Source organism: Psittacula echo (assembly GCF_963264785.1).
Source record: "Psittacula echo genome assembly, chromosome: 6".
NCBI classification, from domain to species: domain Eukaryota; kingdom Metazoa; phylum Chordata; class Aves; order Psittaciformes; family Psittacidae; genus Psittacula; species Psittacula echo.
In genome coordinates, this window is record NC_137743.1 from 79,193,244 (window position 1) to 79,210,967 (window position 17,724).

The 17,724-nt window shown below is 43.8% G+C and overlaps 1 protein-coding gene across 1 annotated transcript in view; it reads left to right on the forward strand.

The window, feature by feature from the left end:
• Positions 1-17,724, forward strand: part of LRRFIP1 (LRR binding FLII interacting protein 1) — a 111,549-nt gene that overhangs the window by 65,512 nt on the left and 28,313 nt on the right. The window contains exons 7-10 of the mRNA XM_080622057.1: positions 5,101-5,157; positions 8,776-8,856; positions 11,214-11,279; positions 14,794-14,871. Coding sequence (XP_080478183.1) covers positions 5,101-5,157; positions 8,776-8,856; positions 11,214-11,279; positions 14,794-14,871 — 282 coding nt within the window. The remainder of the gene's footprint in view (positions 1-5,100; positions 5,158-8,775; positions 8,857-11,213; positions 11,280-14,793; positions 14,872-17,724) is intronic.

The following is a 17,724-nucleotide window of genomic DNA, read 5'->3' on the forward strand; positions in this document are numbered from 1 at the left end:
CCAGTACCTGAAAACTGATCCTGCATCTTTGGGCTCATTGCACTGTGAGGGGCTGATGCTGCGAGGGGTTGGTTTTTGCAGCTGTGCTTCTTTTCTGTGCAGGAAGTTTTCAGTGAAGTGAGCCAGTATCAGAGATGTGTTTCTACCTACTAATCTGTGTGGGGTTTACTCTCTATTTTCTCCTGGAGTGTTTTCTAAGTGGATGTCTCAACTGCAGGCACCAGAGATCTGCTGAGCTAGCTTTCTGGGAGCTGGCCTGGATGCTTCTGGCAGAGCAATCATCAATCTGGACTGGAAAACCACCCGAGATGTTGATTAGACCAGGCTAGCAAATTTATTTAAGTTCCACAGCTGTGCCTGTGCTGCAGACAGTGGCCTAGTGTGTTCATGTAGCGCTAGCTTGAGCGTATCTCTGCCTCCTGCCAGCAGATCTTCCTCTGCGACAGGGAATCTGTAATAGCTTTCCCATGGCTCGTCCTGAACCCATGGAGAGTGGCCTGCCTCTTGTTCAAGAAGTTCTGCAAGCTTGGTGCTTTATCCCACAGTTGTTCCTAGGGAAGCTCGGTTAACATCATCCGCTGCGTGTATGAGACACTCAAGCCCCTCTATTCTCTCTTCTGTGCCAGATGTCCTTGTTCTCCCAGTTCTCAGCTGGCTGCCCCTAATCTGAGACCATCCAGCATGAAATATTGGTGTGTTATTAATCGTGGTGGAGTTTGTGCATTTCCTTGTTTGGTTTGCACCAAAGTTTCTGACTTCTGGCTTTCTACAAGAAATTTTGTATTACCAAAGTTCTTAGTTGGGATATACATCTCTGTGCCTGTTTTCTGGGGGAGGTTCTTTTGATTGCCATGACTTATTCAGTGTTTTCCTTTGTATTCTCATTTTTTTTCTTTCATACCTTTACAGTCTCATGTGGAACATGCCAACACCTATCCAGTGGTGAGAATACTCTGCCAGTTGCAGTGTGTGTTAAAAACTAATCCTGAATAAGAAACTAACATCAGTTGTGGTGGTTGATGTAAGATAAGGGGTGATCTAAAATAATCCTGAAGTAGTTTGTGGTCGGTGATGTAAAGATGCTACTTCCCTCTCCTACTGCTCTGATGCAGTTCACATGAAAAGCACTGAAGGCTTAAAGAGATCTAAGCGAGGTAGTTGCAATAGGACAGAGCAGAATAGCTTTTATTTTCCCTAGCAGACTTTCTCTGTAACAATCTGTTCATTGCTTGGCCAGGTCTAGAATTCACAGACTGGTTTAGATTGGAAGGGGCCGTAAAGCTCATCCCATTCTCACCCCCATGGGCACTGGACACCTTCCACTAGACCAGGTTGCTCCAAGCCCTGTCCAGCCTGGCTTTGAACATAGTCTGTCTGGTTTTATTTCAGCATAAATCTGGAAAGGAATAAAACTTTCACAGGCTCACTCTGAATAGATCTAGCAAAGGTGACAGGACAAATATGCTGCCTACCAGAGCTGCAGCTTGTGTGTCAAGCTGATACCCTGGATTTAGAGGATAAAAAAAATCAAACTCCATAGGTAAGACAAGAGCAGGTATTTGTATTGAACACGCTCAGATAAAGCTGACTCTTGGAAGAACAGAAAGGGCATAGAGGGGGGAATGACAATTGGGACTTTAAGCTCAGTTTAAGAACATTTCCTTGTACTGTTAGCAGTGCTGTCTTGTGCCAGCGCTGTGTTGAGATAGAGGCATCTCCACTTCTGCAGAAAGCAGACTGCACAGAGCAGTGTTACCAACTCTCTAGCTTTCTCACCCTCCTCCATTCCCTGTGCTATTTCCATTACAGAATGCAATGTATCTATTTGTGAGTGACCTATATACAGAAATGGTTGAAACACACTGGGACTTTGCATGGATGTATAGATGTAGTTAAGTGTAGACAGCTGGTAGCTCTTTTAATTGACTTAGCCTAGCAAGCATGAATGATTTTAACTGTGGCTACTAAATTTAAAGAGTGCTGTTATCACTTTTAACAACAAAGTCAAATGACCAGTTATTAAAGAATGAGGTTTGATTCCCCCCCCCCGTGTGCTTACTGACCCGTGTTGTGTAGAGCTGCAGCAAAAATGGACTGATGTTTTTGCATGGTAACGTGCATGCGTGGCTATGGATGGGTGCACATAAACTCATAAATGCTTTTCATCCTGCATTCTTAATCTCACTGCAGGCTGGAGTAGAGAATGAGAGGACCAAAAAGAAGAACTACTCCAAAGCAGTATGTATCTCAAATAATTGTCTTGGAGAGGTTTTTGCATAGAAAACTACTGTGATAGGACAGAGAATATATGCAAGTATCTTGACTGTAAGAGTTCACCAGCCTAATGTCAAGGATACAGTGTAATTATCAAAACTTGCTGGGTCTGTGAGAATACATCACTTAATTGCAAAATGTGGTATAATGCAAACATGTCAGTGTTGTACAGTAAGAACATCTTGAAAAGTTCAAAACCTAACTTAACATTACACAGAAATAGGTAATACTGATAGAATATATGTAGTGAAGGCTGCAGTCTTTTCATAAAGGTAGTTCCTAAAGGCACTTTACAAGTGCATGTAGGGACAGGACAAGGAGGAATGGCTTTAACCTGCCAGAGGGGAGATTGAGATGAGCTCTTAGGCAGAAGCTCTTCCCTGTGAGGGTGCTGAGGCGCTGGCCCAGAGTGCCCAGAGAAGCTGTGGCTGCCCCATCCCTGGCAGTGTTCAAGGCCAGGTTGGACACAGGGGCTTGGAGCAAGCTGCTCCAGTGGAAGGGGTCCCTGCCCGTGACAGGGGTTGGAGCTGGGTGAGCTTTAAGGTCCCTTCCAACCCAGACCAATCTGGGATTGTGCATAGTATTGATGTACAAATAGGCACTACTTAGAGGTCTGCAAAGCCAGACCTGGGTGGAAGGTAATACATAATGTGCTTTCACATAGTCAGGGTTTTAGGTGAATCCCACAGGGAGTAATTCCAGGGAGGGAAGGAGTACATGAGAGAGAGCAAAGTGGTGTACTACTGCAAGAGGAAACGACATAAAAGAATGGGGTCAGTTGCATGTGAAGGGAGAACAAGTAAAATCTGAATATTTTAGCCTCCCCAGTATACAATTGTATTTGTTGTACTTTTCATTGAGGTTATGGTCGGGTGCTTAGCATGTTAGTGTAGCACAGGACAAAGGTCAGTGAGGTCTGGTAAAACTGACCCTGCTCTTCAAGAGCTGCCTGGAGCATTCGCCTTCAAAAGTATGTGCTGGAGAGGTTCCTGGACAGGATGGGTGATAGTGACAGGGAAAATGACCTGAGCTATGGGGCTTCTGCTTGAAATCTGAATGATACAGGGCAATTAAACAAATGCTCTAGAAGGGCCTGAAATACAAAGTGATAAACCGTTTGTGGAAAATGAATCATGTTAATTCAACTTAATTTCCCTAAGCAGGTTAATTAAGGACATAAAGGGAAAGCACTGAATGTGACTGTAGCTTGACTGTAAGGCTCTTGGTGTGTCTGCACATGACATCAAATGAAACCTGGGGCAAGATCTAGTTGTTGTAGCAGAAATGCACAGTTGAAAAATAACTCCGGTAGAAAACAAGACAGAGTTGGAAAGGATCACATCTGGTCTGCTCCCATCTAAGTCAGCATCGTCTGCTTTTAATGGGGAAAGCAGTTCTACAGGAGTGTGTATTGCCTAGTTGTGCAAGTACAGGGCATGAAGGCAGTTTTATACGTGATTGGAATAAAAATACTGCTGATGGAAAGGAGCTTCAGGTGCTGAAGGTTTTGCCCATTCTTCAGCAGGAAGAGTGTTGGGAGAATTTGGGAAGCCTGAAAAATAGTAAAAACGGGGTTGAAGCCAAACTGTGTGAGGAGGCTGCAGCAGGATTTCAGCTCCATTCTTCTTCAGAAAAGAAACTGGATGCTAACCTTCTGTTTATAGGGATAGCATTGCAGTTAGTAGAGAGTCTAGGCTGTTCCCAGATGTTGCTTTACCAGCTTGGGTCTAAATGGTTTCTAATTACACTGAGTAGTATGTGATAAATACTTTGCTTGGAAATGGACTCAGATTGGGTTTAGTGGATTTTCATTTTAGGAATGCATTAGAACTTGGACTTAAAAAATTAATTTCAATAGAAATTCTAATTAAATTTCCACTAAACCCCCACCCCAAATACACAAGGTGCTTCCTCATTCTTAATGCTAAACCAGACCTTGTGAAAATGATGCCAGAAGAGTGACTTGCTTGAGAAACCTGAGCTTCTAATGGTTTTGATTGAGGTGACTTGGCTTTATCCTCTTCTCTTAAACATCAATTTTCCAGACTAAAATCTTCATCGTAGGGCTTGTTTTGTTTTATTCCTGACCCAGAAGCGAGCATCTTGCCTGGCCTCTGAAAGGGTTGTTCTTGTTTTTAGCTCTTTGAGACAAAACATCTTAATGACAACAGGGCAGGCTATTGAGCACGAGGGAGGACAGCTGGACCGACTGACACCTCTCATTCCTCTTTGGACCATCACACACTGGGAGGTGGCAGATGGCCACTGTCTGGGTTTAATTTTGATGTAATTGGGGAAAGGTAAAAAGATGATATTTCATACAGCATTGCATATTTGCTAAGCTGAATTTCCCAAATATAGACTCAGAATTCATTCTTCTGCTACATTGTGCTGCTTTTTTTGGTTGCTTGGCTGTCAGAGAAGTAACTGCAGTGACAAATTTGTTTGTTGTAGTCTCTCATTCCTGGTGTTCCCTGTTTTTATCCTGCGTTGCCTTCATTTGAAGACACAGGGTGCTATAGTAGTAATAGGGGAGGCGAAAGTGTTTCTTAACAGGGGAAAGAAGGGGTCAGAAAAAGCAAGCAAGTGTATCCTTGACATTTTTGGCTGGTATATGGGTAGTGACAGACACAGAAATGTTCCTGTCCTCATGTTTGAAATCATGACCTAATCCTGCACTTCTCCTGTTCCTGGTGTACCTGTGAAACGTTCTGTCTCTACCTTTGCTTTTCGTATCTGATGACTTGTGCTGAAAATGCCCCTTTGGGTGTGTATCAAATGTTTTCTCTCCTTTCTTTTCCCACTTTTCCTTTCTTTCAATAACAGACCAATGGTTATGAGGACGATGTGTATGGATCATCCCAGAGTAGAAAGCCTAGCAGGGTTAGTAAGTTATTTATATCGCTATAAGAATCAATTGCTCTGTTTGATGGGATTAAAGCTAATTAGCAAATTCTTTTCTGTGGTGGAACAGGTTTTTCCTGTTTTGCACGTTGTGGGGTTTGCAGTTTGGCAGACACTGAGGTGCAGCAACGAGCTGTCTGGGAAAATAAATCAGGCCAGGAGCGGGAAGAGAACTCTCCCAGCCTGGTACCAGCAGGATTTGGAAGCCAGAACTGCTTAACTTGGAAACAAAGTGGAGAACAAGTTCAGTTGTGACAAGGAATAGGCTGGGGGCACCCAGCACGGAGGACTTCCATGTGCTGGACAACAGAACGCCTGTTCTCCAACGTGTTGTACATGTTCATGTTGTGCTCTAACACTGAAAACTCCAGAGCTTCATGTAGAATTTAGCCTCTTGAGATCTGGATATGTAAAATGGCCTTTGGATATTGAATTTTTCCCAAATGCCTGTTAAGTTTGCTTAACTAAATGCTTTTTTTCCTTTGTAACCTGTATCCCAGAGTTTCTGGAAACTCCCACAGAGGTGAACAGCTGGCTCAAGTGTTACTACTTAACTAACTTAGGTTGATGTACTTCTGTTTCTAGAAATACTCCCGTCAAAGAAAGCTTAATAATTAAGTCCATTGTGTGTATGTGGGTCACAATGTTCCCCTCTGTTCCAGAACAAGTGTTTTGTGTCAATTATAGCAATTCATTGTCCTGCTGTGTTACATATTGGGGTTTGTGCACATTATTTAATGGGATTGCCCCAAGCAGAGCCTCTGGGGAGCAGACAGAGTACCTGTTAGGGTTTCTTTTCCCTGCCTTTATTTTAGCAAAGGCAGACAAAAGCTCAGAGCCTGTTGATCTGTATGCTATGAAGACTTCTAAAGAAATGCAGTGGTATGCAGGCTAAAGCTCTGTGTTTAGGGGAAAAATAAACTACTTTTAAGGCTCCATTTAGCTAAGTATTTGAGCAATACATGCTAAACATGAGAGAGACATCAGTGAGAAGCATGAAGTTAAGCAGGCTCTTGTATAAGTACTGAAATGGGACCTTACGTTTCATGTCCATTTTAAATTGTTGCTTCCATATAGTTTTATGCTTGCATCTGTGGGTAAGAAACAATGAAATACTGTTGCTTAAACTGTTAAGAAAATGGTATGTCCTGTTGTTTCCACTCTTGCTGAACTGTTTGCCAAGTTCAAGGAACTTGATTATGTAGTACGTCTGATAAATGATGTTCTTACTCTTTAATGATATACTCCAGAGCTCTGAGTACTGCAGGAAGAGCAAAGCATCTGTAAGAAAGTCATCCAGGGAAAAGAAGTTGTTTGGTTTCTGTTTAAATAGTTTAAAATCATCTCTGTATTAGGGTTTGCAGCATGGAGGTTTAGTCTATGTGGAGCATCAATGTGGCGACGTTTGCTCTCTGTAGTTTTGTAACTAAGCATAATTTAGCTTAATCATAACTCAGAAGGGGGAAGGAAGTTTGGGGGTAACTTAGAATAATAGCTGAAACTCAAACCAATTGTTGCCAGTCTGGCTGGGATTTACCTTTAGGAACGCTCTCTCCCAAGCCTAACCTTAGAGATGGTCAAGGTGACAGTGAAAAACCAAGAGGATGAAAATTTGTTAGGAAGGTCCACAGAGAAGCTATGAGTCTGCTTTAAATTGTTTCAAAGTAGGCATCCAGTTTTAAGGCGCAGGATGGAGCCTTGTCCACATGGAGAAGAGCCTTTGCACAGGGTACTTGCAATAAATACCACAGGCTGATTCCTTAAATAGGAATAGCACCATGTGCCTAGGGTAGTCCATGTGCTGCTTACAAGCTCTCTACGTGGGAGTGAATGTAATTTCTTTAAGCTGAGTTCAGTGTGTTCTGGTTTCTTTGCAGTGAAAGTCTTATTTTATGGACGTTCAGGAAAAAAAAAGAGTCAGGCTTTTATTAATTATTATTTTTGAGTTTGGACAATGATTTATTTACCTCACAATATCTGTAACTGTTGTGTTTTATCCACAAATCTGTTTGCCTGCAGTGCTGGAAGTCCATCGTGTTAAGAGCAAACAAGTAATTTGCCACAGATTTCCCTCCTTTGTAAATGGGAGTTAACCCTTACACAGTTTATGGGGATGATGCAAAGATTAGTAAGGTCTTGTAAGAAGATTGAGTAATAGCTGACTACTGAAAGCAGAGTATCCTGGTTGTCTAGACCCCCATAAGAAACGACTGAAGAAGGGGAGTGTTTGAGAACAGCTGTAAAAGGAGAGCTCTGGAGCATAGCAAAGAGCAGAGAGGTATGGAGAGATCTTTCAGGCCAACCAACCATTCCCACCAGCGTGCCCATGGGAAAATGAATCTTAAACAGTGCCTGGGAGGCTTTGAAAACACCTTTGCAGCTCGCGTACTATAGCAGAGCCAGTCAGAGGGGACTGAGCGAGTACATAAGTCATTTCATGAGGGTGGGCATGCAAGGAGGTGGTGTTTCCTCCCTGGCCCTGCACACTGGCTGTGGCAGCTTGTGCTCGCTCCTAAGTGCGCCTTCCTGCTGCGGCATTGAACCCTGCCTGCTTAGCTCAGGGCTGCATCTGTCGCTGGCACGGCAGAGTAACTATTTCATCACGTTTTAGATGTGCTTCTAGGCTGCAGTTCTTCTGAAAATAGGGAAGATGCAAAGTGTTCCCAGTGTGCCTGTGTTATTTGGGTTCTCTCGAATCCCTGAGAGCATGATGTGTTAGGTATTTTATTGAAAAAAGTAAAAACAAATGCTTTGTTCAGCCGGAGAAGAAAAGGCTCTGGGGGGACCTTAGAGCAGCTCCAGTGCCTAAAGGGGCTACAGGAAACCTGGAGAGGGGCTTGGGACAAGGGCCTGCAGGGACAGGACAAGGGGAATGTCCTACTGCCATGCATTGTCTGTGACAGTCTCCACTGACCAACCCCTGCCACGAGCAGGGACACCTTCCGCTAGAGCAGGTTGCTCCAAGCCCCTGTGTCCAACCTGGCCTTGAACACTGCCAGGGATGGGGCAGCCACAGCTTCTCTGGGCACCCTGTGCCAGCGCCTCAGCACCCTCACAGGGAAGAGCTTCTGCCTAAGAGCTCATCTCAGTCTCTCCTCTGTCACGTTAAAGCCATTCCCCTTGGCCTGGCCCTACAGGCCCTTGCAAAAAGTGTCTCTCCAGCTTCACTTTACTAGAGTTAGGATGAAACTTAGGTGTATGAGCTGCATACATGCTCCTGAAGTCCCTTAAAAAGCATGTCCCTCATGGGTCTCTCACTGGGTTATAGCAATAAGGGAGGAGGAGAGAACGTGAGGATCTGGAGCCTTTTCAGTGGAAGGTAAACCAAATTGGTGTTTTGTGGAGGGGATGCTAGAGGAAAGGCCTTTTTATCTCTGCCTTATGAATGGAAGGGGTACACGAGTTTCACACACCCTCATATCTGTAGTGCATTTACCTCATTCTGTTTGCCTCTGTGACCACTTTGAATCCTTGCCATTTGTAATCACCTACTTTACTTTTTGCTTCTCATTTGAAGGAATTTAGAAAGTCTGTCACATAATGAAGCTGAGTTCTCAAGGTTTGGTTGTGGTTTCTCTGTTTTTGTTATTAACACAGGCATCGTACTACTCTGATCTGGGGCTCCACAACAGCGGCTATGCTTCCACATCTCAACCTTCATCCCAAAATGGAAACTGGGTCTGTTTCCCCTGGCTTTACCTGGCCTGGACGTGTTGTTCTGACTTCATTTGGAGAATAACAACCTCTTGTAATTAGGACTGAATTTGGACCAATTGTCTCTGAAGGTCTTTTAGTAAAACACCTGCAGTCCTCAAAACCAGCCAATCAAAAAAGGGGAGCAAAACACCAAAACTAAACCAGACTTTTAAAGATTGGAATGAGTAATGGAAAGCTGTTTTAAAATGAGCACAATTAGTTTTCCTTTGCTGCTCCTCCCTTTCCTCCAGTTACTTTGTTTGCTTTTTGGCCTCAGTTGGTCTGGAAAAATAAGGGAGAACTTAATTAACTGAGGTTCTCTATTCTAGTTGAGGCAACTTCTCTGCTCACCTTGTCACTCTAGCAAGCTTAAGACAATCCAGTCTGCATAAAATGAAATTGCAAGCAAGTAATTCACAGACTGCTAGAAGAAAATCACTGAAGCTTCAGAATGACCCAGGAGGTTGGATTGTCCTCTGCGTGTGGATCAGAGCTCAGCCAGGCTGGTGCTAGCGAAGCAGTGCTTGAGCAGTGGTCCGCAGCCTGTGCTGCCTGATGGGCAGCACCAGCACATGGCCACTGCAGATGTGGAGGAGGGGGGTGACTTGCAGCACGATGTTACCTGCGGGCTGTGGGCTGGGGACCACTGCTAGAGTACCTTTTGCACCTAATTATGTCAGATACAGATGAGCTTAATTGCTGCATCTTGTGCATGGTGGTTACTAACAGCAAAGTCATTTCTTCTGTGGTGCTCTGACTGAAGTACTCATAATTTCGTTTGGAATTGTTTGAGTTTTCTCTGCGTTGTTGTTGAATAATGAAGCAGGCGAGAGGTGGTCTTACAGCTGTGTGAAGCACTTGAAATGTGTGTCCTAAAACATTTCTGTCTTTGTATGTAGCTCTTTTTCTGGCTTTGGTTGAGGTGAGGAGGAGCACCCTTTCTGGCTGCTATACACAAATGTGTGTGAGACAATAACAACTTTTAACGACCTAAACTTAAATTATGCTGATTTGCTTTTGCATACTCTCGTGTCCTCCTGTCCTGTGGGAAATGCACGTGTCTGCTTGGTATTTAGTCTTTGGGAGTTGTGATCTAATGCTTTTATGGCACAGATTACTAATATTCTTTATACTGGGTTTCCTTCTGTTGCAGTTTACTAATCCTGATCTCATCAAAATGCCTTATTCTGCTGTAGGTGCCTGTTTTTGTTTCATTTTCTATGCAAAATAAGTTTTGTGCTTGTCTTCCTCAGCCCTCCTTGCTGTGCAGCGATGCCCCAGCCAGAAGTTACAGGGTTTGTTGTACTGATACTGGAAACCCAAACACCAAAGCCACTCCCCTTAAGCCATGCATATGTTGTCTCTTACCTCAGTAGTTCCTGTTGGGTTCATTTATTTGACACTCTGGTGTTCGATCCATCTGAATGCACGTGGGCAATGCTGTTTGTACAGACCTGGATTTGCTGATCCTTCCTTTTATTCCTCTTGGAATAAAACAAGGCGCAAGGGTATTCATCTCTGCCTTGCACTTGGTTTACAGATAAAGCACTTTGAAAAGGTCATACATGAAGTCCAATCATAACCACTGCTCATGGGCTTGTGATGCTGCCATGGGCTTCTCTCTGGATGGGAGACAGTGGTCTTTGTTTTGGGGTCTTAGCTACAGCGTGCAGGATAGAGGCAACATCAATTCTTTCTGTTGTGTAACAACTAACAAGAATCTATTCAAAACAACTTTGTACCCGGATTTCACTTTTCTTGTTTAAACTTTCAAAATAACTTCTCAGATTATTATTATTTTTTTTTCTCAGAGCTTAAAGGTAGAGTTTCCTACTGCCCCTGTGTTTCCTGAGCTGTACATTCATATGCTAAACTGGAGCCAGTCTTAAAACATGCATCTTCCTCCCCTTTTATTAATTTAGTAAACTGGCTGGTAGGTGATGTTCACCAGGTGTTTGTTTCCCCGATATGGCCAGCACCACAAATGGAGGTTAAACAGGCTTGAACAGTTTAAGAATTGATGTAGCTGTTTTGTTGGTAGGCACCATAAGCTGTTGAACTGTTGGCTGGGAGAAAGGTTAGAAATGCATGACCGTGTGGTGGACTGGGGGGGGTGTGTGTCAGATTTTGCACGTGCCTCGTGGCATTTTCCAGCTCACGTCTTCAGGTCATGTTAGATCTTCACTTGCATGTTGCTTGTGGTTGCATACAGGAGACGTCCCTGTCCTTGCACATACTGCTCATTCCTTTGTGCTGCACCTTGTGCGTATGTCATTCTCCAGACTGAAACCAGAAACGAGGTCTGCCAGTCCTGTTCTGACTCTGTCTTTTAATTGTAGGCTTCTGTGTATGATGAGAGCGTTTACAGTGGGAGTCGTCGGTATAGTGCCTCTAGTTCTCATGCTGTAAGATATTTTCTGCATTTCCCTGTTGTCTTGTCTCTGTCCCCCAGTAACCTGTGTGTACCAGAGCACAGCCTTTTCCGGGCTGAGCAGTGCTTAAGATGGACTGTGTGAGATCCATAACCTGCTGCTGTAGGCAAAAGGATAAGCACCATTCCCATGTGCTTCCATGAAATAAAAAGTAAGGATTTATCTGTTGTTGTGATGCTCTGGCTCGCACTGACAGAACCCAGCAGTAGGCACTTGCCCCACTACAGCAAGTGTGTTCATCTCTGCTTCACACTTTGTTTGCAGATGGAACACTTTGACAAGGTGGTACGTGGAGTCCCTTCCTTCGCTGAGGCTTAAATCTGCTTCTGAAAATACAGATTAAAAACCACTCCCTTCTCTCAGCACTTCCTGCTGCCGGGAAGTGAAGGACTCGTGTGAACACACGGCTGGCTTGACTTGGGTTTGGGGTGTTCTGGATGTATATTCTCTAAGTGAGGTCTTGGGCAACTCACTGTTTTCAGAATGCACGCTGCTGTGAGTGGAGGGCTCTGTCAATTACGGACAGCAACAGTACAAGGAATGGCAGTAGGAATTGTTTCCTTTCATGAAAGCCGGGCTGCAGGACTTGGTTTATGGATTAGAAGGCAGAAAATGGCATCATCTCTTCTCAGGTGGGGCCTCTGTCATTCGCGCCTGGCAGTGCATCTGCTGTTGTATCTGCCTGGGTAGTTCTGTGGGCACACTGCTTACACTCTGGTCTCCTTCACTGAGTAGCGAAAAAACCCCAACCAGAACCCCAAAACAGAAAAACCCCAACGAACAAAAAGCCACCACCTGACCCCTTAAGAGAAAAAAGCCTCAGGACAAAGCACTGATGTCAGTTTAATCTCAGAAGTGACAATTTTGTTAGCTTGGAGAGGGAAACACTTTCAGGAATGTTTACTGAGCACTTGTTAGCCTTTACAGGGTGATGCCATCCTCTTGCGGTCACAGTGACGCCATAACTGGGCTGTGCGTCTTGCTGCTGTGGCTGTTGAGCTTCAGGGTTTTGTGTCGCGGTTGTACCTGGTTTTCATCTGGCTCCTCTGGAACATTCATCCCTGGTTACATGCTTGGACCGTTGTGGCAGCTTGCAGTCCAGTGAATTTACCACAAGGCTGTGCTGAGCCCTTGGTTTTTATGGGATGTCTCTTTCTGTTTGAGGGAAGTCTCTCAGAGGTCCAGATGATACAGTTCTGCTCTTGGCAGGAATCATTACCAGGGGGCTCCAAAACGAATGCTGTTTATAAGTCTTTCAGCCACTGTTAATGGCTTGAGCAAGGAACACTGAATAAAACACTGGTGCTGGTTCCCTTTCTTCCCTCCCCATCCCACCCTGTGCTATGGGTATTGGAAGTCTGTGTATAATCCAGCCTTTCCACTTTCTTTTGCATGGTTGCATGTTGAGAGTTGAAGTACGAGATTTTTGCCTCAAAGGGAATAGCCTTTTCACAATTATGGGGGGTATCTGTAGTTATTTTAGTGTCTCTGAACCTCATAGCACTTTTAACATGGAGTGCCATTTGGGTGCTGTCCCCAAAGAATGATCTTGGATGAGCAGATGACAGGTGAATGCAGGGGAAGAGGGTAAAACCAGCCTTGCTTGGTCTCAGCCAGCTGAGCAAGTGACCCTTGCTTCCATGTTCTGCCCTGCAATAAGCAACTATAGAATAAATCAGTCCTGTGGAACATTAAAGTAAGGCTCATCAGCAGTTAATACTTTTTACCCGTCATGTGTTTTGAGGTTATTCTACATCCTTGCTATATTAAACACAAAACACTGGTGATGGTGCAAGGCTTCTGTTCTAGAACTACTTAACCCCAAAAACAAAATCTAAGTGTTTACTTCAGTGCTTTTTGCTTTTAATTTAGGAATCGAAGTAGCTGTGATTGAAAATAGTTGTAAATTGTGTGCAGCATAGTTCCAAATTCTGCATATTGTCATCTCTGAGGCTGAGCTCAGTAGCTCAGGCACATGAAGCCAGTGTCACTTCATGTAAGACATCTGAGGACATGGCTTGATCACGTTCTGCCCTGCTTGAGGGGCTTACTAAGGGCTATATGCCTTGGAAAGTAATGCTTTGTGCTTAGTAACTAAGCTTATAGTTGCACTGTAGCTGGGGTTATTTCCAGCTTACCCTCTTATCATTTATTAGTACTCTGAGCTTAATTTTCATTTAATACTGTGCAACTTTGTTAGCATAACTAACAATGCTGAAACAGTCCTCCAGTAGCTTGGTGAAGATCTGGCTGTCTCTGCAGACAAGAAGTCCAGGGGATTCCTGTAGTGGCCAGGTAATTTAATAGAAGAAACCTTAACAGCAGAGTACGTGCATCTTGGAAGTAGGTAATTCCTTAGATTGCAGTGGTTTTGTACCTAAGAAACAGTCTTAAGTGCCTATGAAATCAACTGATAAAGGTTATTAGCAGCATAAGCTGAGCAGCTGAGGAGAACTGTTCCTCATGCTTGTTCATGTCCCTGAACTGCCTCTGCCCTTGAGTCAGTACAAGCTTTTGCCCATGAAATGTGGCAGACTGACATGCCTCTTCACAAAGCCTGTGTTCACAATTTCCTTGTAGTAGCAATAAGGAAAATACCATGTTTGCTAAACAGCTAAAGTTTAATTCTTGTCTGTTCTGAATGAACTTCAGTACTCCCTTTTATATATGCTTATGTATCTTTCTGTGAAGTATATCTAAATACAAGATTGAGTGTGAAGCTGCTCTGAAACCTGTGAAAATAAAGGGAATAATCCTAACATGCATTTCCAGAATAAGTTTTAGTTCTGTTTCCCTGATGCTTGAAACTTTCATTTCCCTTCTCTCTTCCACTGCATTATAACCTCTGGAAATAAAACAGTGTAGATACATTCTTCCTCCTTCTCAGCAATAAGTCAGCCCTGTCTGTTCTGCTTCGCTGCTTAGATGTTTGCTTTTAAGAAGGACTAAAGTACTCTCTTTGGCAGGAGATGAGGACTGCAGGTTCTGGAAAAGCAGGAGAGATACTCAGTCTCTGAGATGGTCTCAGTTTTTACTTTAATCACCACGTTGATGGATGTTTCATGCTTTGGCCTGTGGAGCACAGATTCATTTAGTACGTGCATAATGTTGGAAACACGGGAAGAAGGCTAACCAGAGAACCTCAGAGCTCTTGAAAAGGAGTGGAGCCTTTTGTATAGAGACTGAGAGTTGTTTACTTTTGACTGGTATTTTAACACACATAAATAAATTATTTGTATTCTGTCACTCTAAGAATTGAATCAAAGCTCTGTTGGTCTGTCAGCTGGAATTACTACTTGCTTTAATTTTCAAATGAGCAGTTGACGTGTCTGGTCTCTGACTTTCACTGCTATTCCTTTGTCCAGCTGCATGCAACCAGTTTCGTAATTAACTTCAGATGTAAAGCTCTAAGTCCTCTCTCATTTCCTTTCCCAATTCTGATGCTTTTCTCTTTTTCTCTGCTTGCTGTTCTTGGTTTCCTGCGCAGCCTTCTGAGTACAGTTGCTACCTTGGGTCAGGATCTCGGGCATCCTCAAGAGCCAGCTCTGCTCGGGCCAGTCCAGTGGTGAGCTCCTCTATTTTTCTTTGTCACTAAAGTGTTTAATTCCTCTGTTCTTCAGGGTCTTTTTTTCATACAGGAAGTTCTCTCGTGATATAGTTTCTTATGGTATTAATTGGACCTTCTGAGCAATCATTAAGACAAAGAAGGGGTAAATCAGATGAAAAATTAGAAAACCAAAGTATTTTCTATGCAGATACACATGGTTTTACAACAGAAAGTACACTTTGGACTCATATGACTGCTATTTCTTTTTTTTTCTAAGTTGGGCATAAACCACCTCAGCAAAGGTATTGTGAAAAGTCTGTGGTGTTGATGCTAGTGCCACATCTCCTTTGGTTGTTAAAATGAGGAAACCCTAAATCTTGCTGCAGCATTCAAGTAGTTCAGTTTCTCTGTGTTGAGCAGTATTTTGGTGATGTGTTGCTGCAGGGCTGCCCAGTGATTGGATTTGAACATATTTGTCGGGCTGTAGATTACCAGGCCTTGTAGAGCCTTTAGTATGGTGGAGTGCTAGCAGGATTATGTGTACCTGGCATGTCGAGAGCATCATGAACTCCTAAGGAGTTGTAGCTGAAGAAGGCTGAAATACCAAAGTCTTGTCCAGCCTCTTCTGACTTTTCCCCCCTGGTTTTTACCAGATAGGATATTCCATTTGTTCAGTGGTATTGGATACCAATACACTGATCTTGGCTTCCGTTAGTTGTATTTTGCGTGCAGTGTGAGTCACTGTTGCCAGTTGCTTACAGTAGCCACAAAGTGCAGCTTGCCCCTCCTTGGGTACTAGAGGGGGTTTCCTGGTTTGTAGTTCTCTGCTTACACTTGAGGCTGCTTGTATGCAAGCGGCTCGAGATGGTTTGGTGCTGGAGAGGAGCTGGGCAGAAGCTGTTCTGCAGGGAGATAACACGTACTTTTGTTTATTTATCTTCAATCAGTGGCTTATTGAAGGATGTGAAGTCCTTCTGTTATTTCCCTGGCCTTGAAGATGGGCTGAGAGTTAATGCCATAGTGGGTCTAAAAGGCACCACTGCAGGAGCTTTGCTTCTAATGGAAGATAGTAGAAGCCTTGTCAATGGTGTGACATTGCTCTTTAAAGCTCTAAATCGTACATGGGATCAAGGCAGCAGCACCCTGTGATTTCCCACTCTCCCTCCTTTTTCTTTTTTTGTGTATTAAACAGAGTGCTGTTTCGTGTAACTCACAGTAAGGAGTCACCTTGCCTTTTACTAACAGAGGTTTCAAGGTGTTTTGATAATATTTTCAGTTGTGCACTGTTCTTGGCAATCAAGATGCTGAAATACAGCCCTGTCTTCTCAGTGGGCTTAGCAGTATATTACTTCCACTCATACAGTTATGAGATGTCACCTGCTTGGACTTCCTACAGGAAGAATAAACATCTCCTTGAATAATGGTGATAACTTATGAGAGTAAAAAGAGTGTCTGTTCTTGGCTATATCAGTAGTCTACATTAAAACTGTTTTAATATTGCTAACTCCCATAACTGAATCATAGAATTATAGAACTGTTTGCATTGGAAGGGACCTTAAAGCTTATCCAGTTCCAACCTCAAAGGGACACCTTCCATTAGAGCAGCTTGCTCCAAACCCCTGTGTCCAACCTGGCCTTGAACACTGCCAGGGATGGGGCAGCCACAGCTTCTCTGGGCACCCTGTGCCAGCGCCTCAGCACCCTCACAGGGAAGAGCTTCTGCCTAAGAGCTCATCTCAGTCTCCCCTCGGGCAGGTTAAAGCCATTCCCCTTGGCCTGTCCCTACAGGCCCTTGTCCCAAGCCCCTCTCCAGGTTTCCTGCAGCCCCTTTAGGCACTGGAGCTGCTCTCAGGTCTCCCCTTCAGGAGCCTTCTCTTCTCCAGGCTGCCCCAGCCCAGCTCTCTCAGCCTGGCTCCAGAGCAGAGCTGCTCCAGCCCTCGCAGCATCTCCATGACCTCCTCTGGCCTCGCTCCAACAGCTCCACGTCCCTCTTGTGCTGCTGCCCCAGAGCTGGATCAGGACTGCAGGGGGGGTGTGAATTGCCTCCCTGACTTGTTGCTCATGCTCTGGGGGTGCAACCCAGGATATGGTGGTCTTCCTGCCTTAATGTATCAAGGCATATGCTGTCTTGATTCTGCTTTATGTACCTTCTGACATTAACCCATGTAAAGATTTGACTGCAAGTTTACATTTTAAATTGCTGGTGAAGTAGAAAGGGGAATATTTGTTGGGTTGAAAAGCTGAGTTTCCAGCATGCTTATGCCTCCTGAGAGTGTGATAGTTTACAAAATCCATGTACTGTAATCGTGGGTGCTTACCACTGAAGTTAAATAGGATTTTCTTACGATTATGGACAGTATTAGGAAGAAAAGCAAAACTGAACTCTTGCCAAGACTGATTATAATGAGAATATGATTATATTGAGAGTAGAGAATGATTCAGTGTAACTTGCTAAATTTAAGCATACATTATCTTCTCCCTGCAGCCCTTAAAGTTTGTCTCTTTTTTTTTTCCCCTTCTACCACTGTTCATCAAACAGTGAGCAGAAAGTGACAGTAGTTTGCCTGCTGTGCATAGCTTTGTCAGGCTGTGTTCCCATGCTTGTGATACAACAAAAGCCAGGAAGATGCATAAACACAGTATGCGAATATCTATTGGTCTTTGTATTTTCAAGAATTCACTATATCTGCATGAAGTCTGTTGTTTCGTTATTTGTCTTTAACATTTTCCCAGTTATCTCCCCTAGTAATTACTGTCTGCCCTCCTTTCAGTTACCGCAGGTATGCAAATGTGTGGTTTAACGTTGAAGCATTATACTGCCATGTCTTAACAGAGCAAATCAGGCCCATCTGTAGAGACCGAGGTAAATCT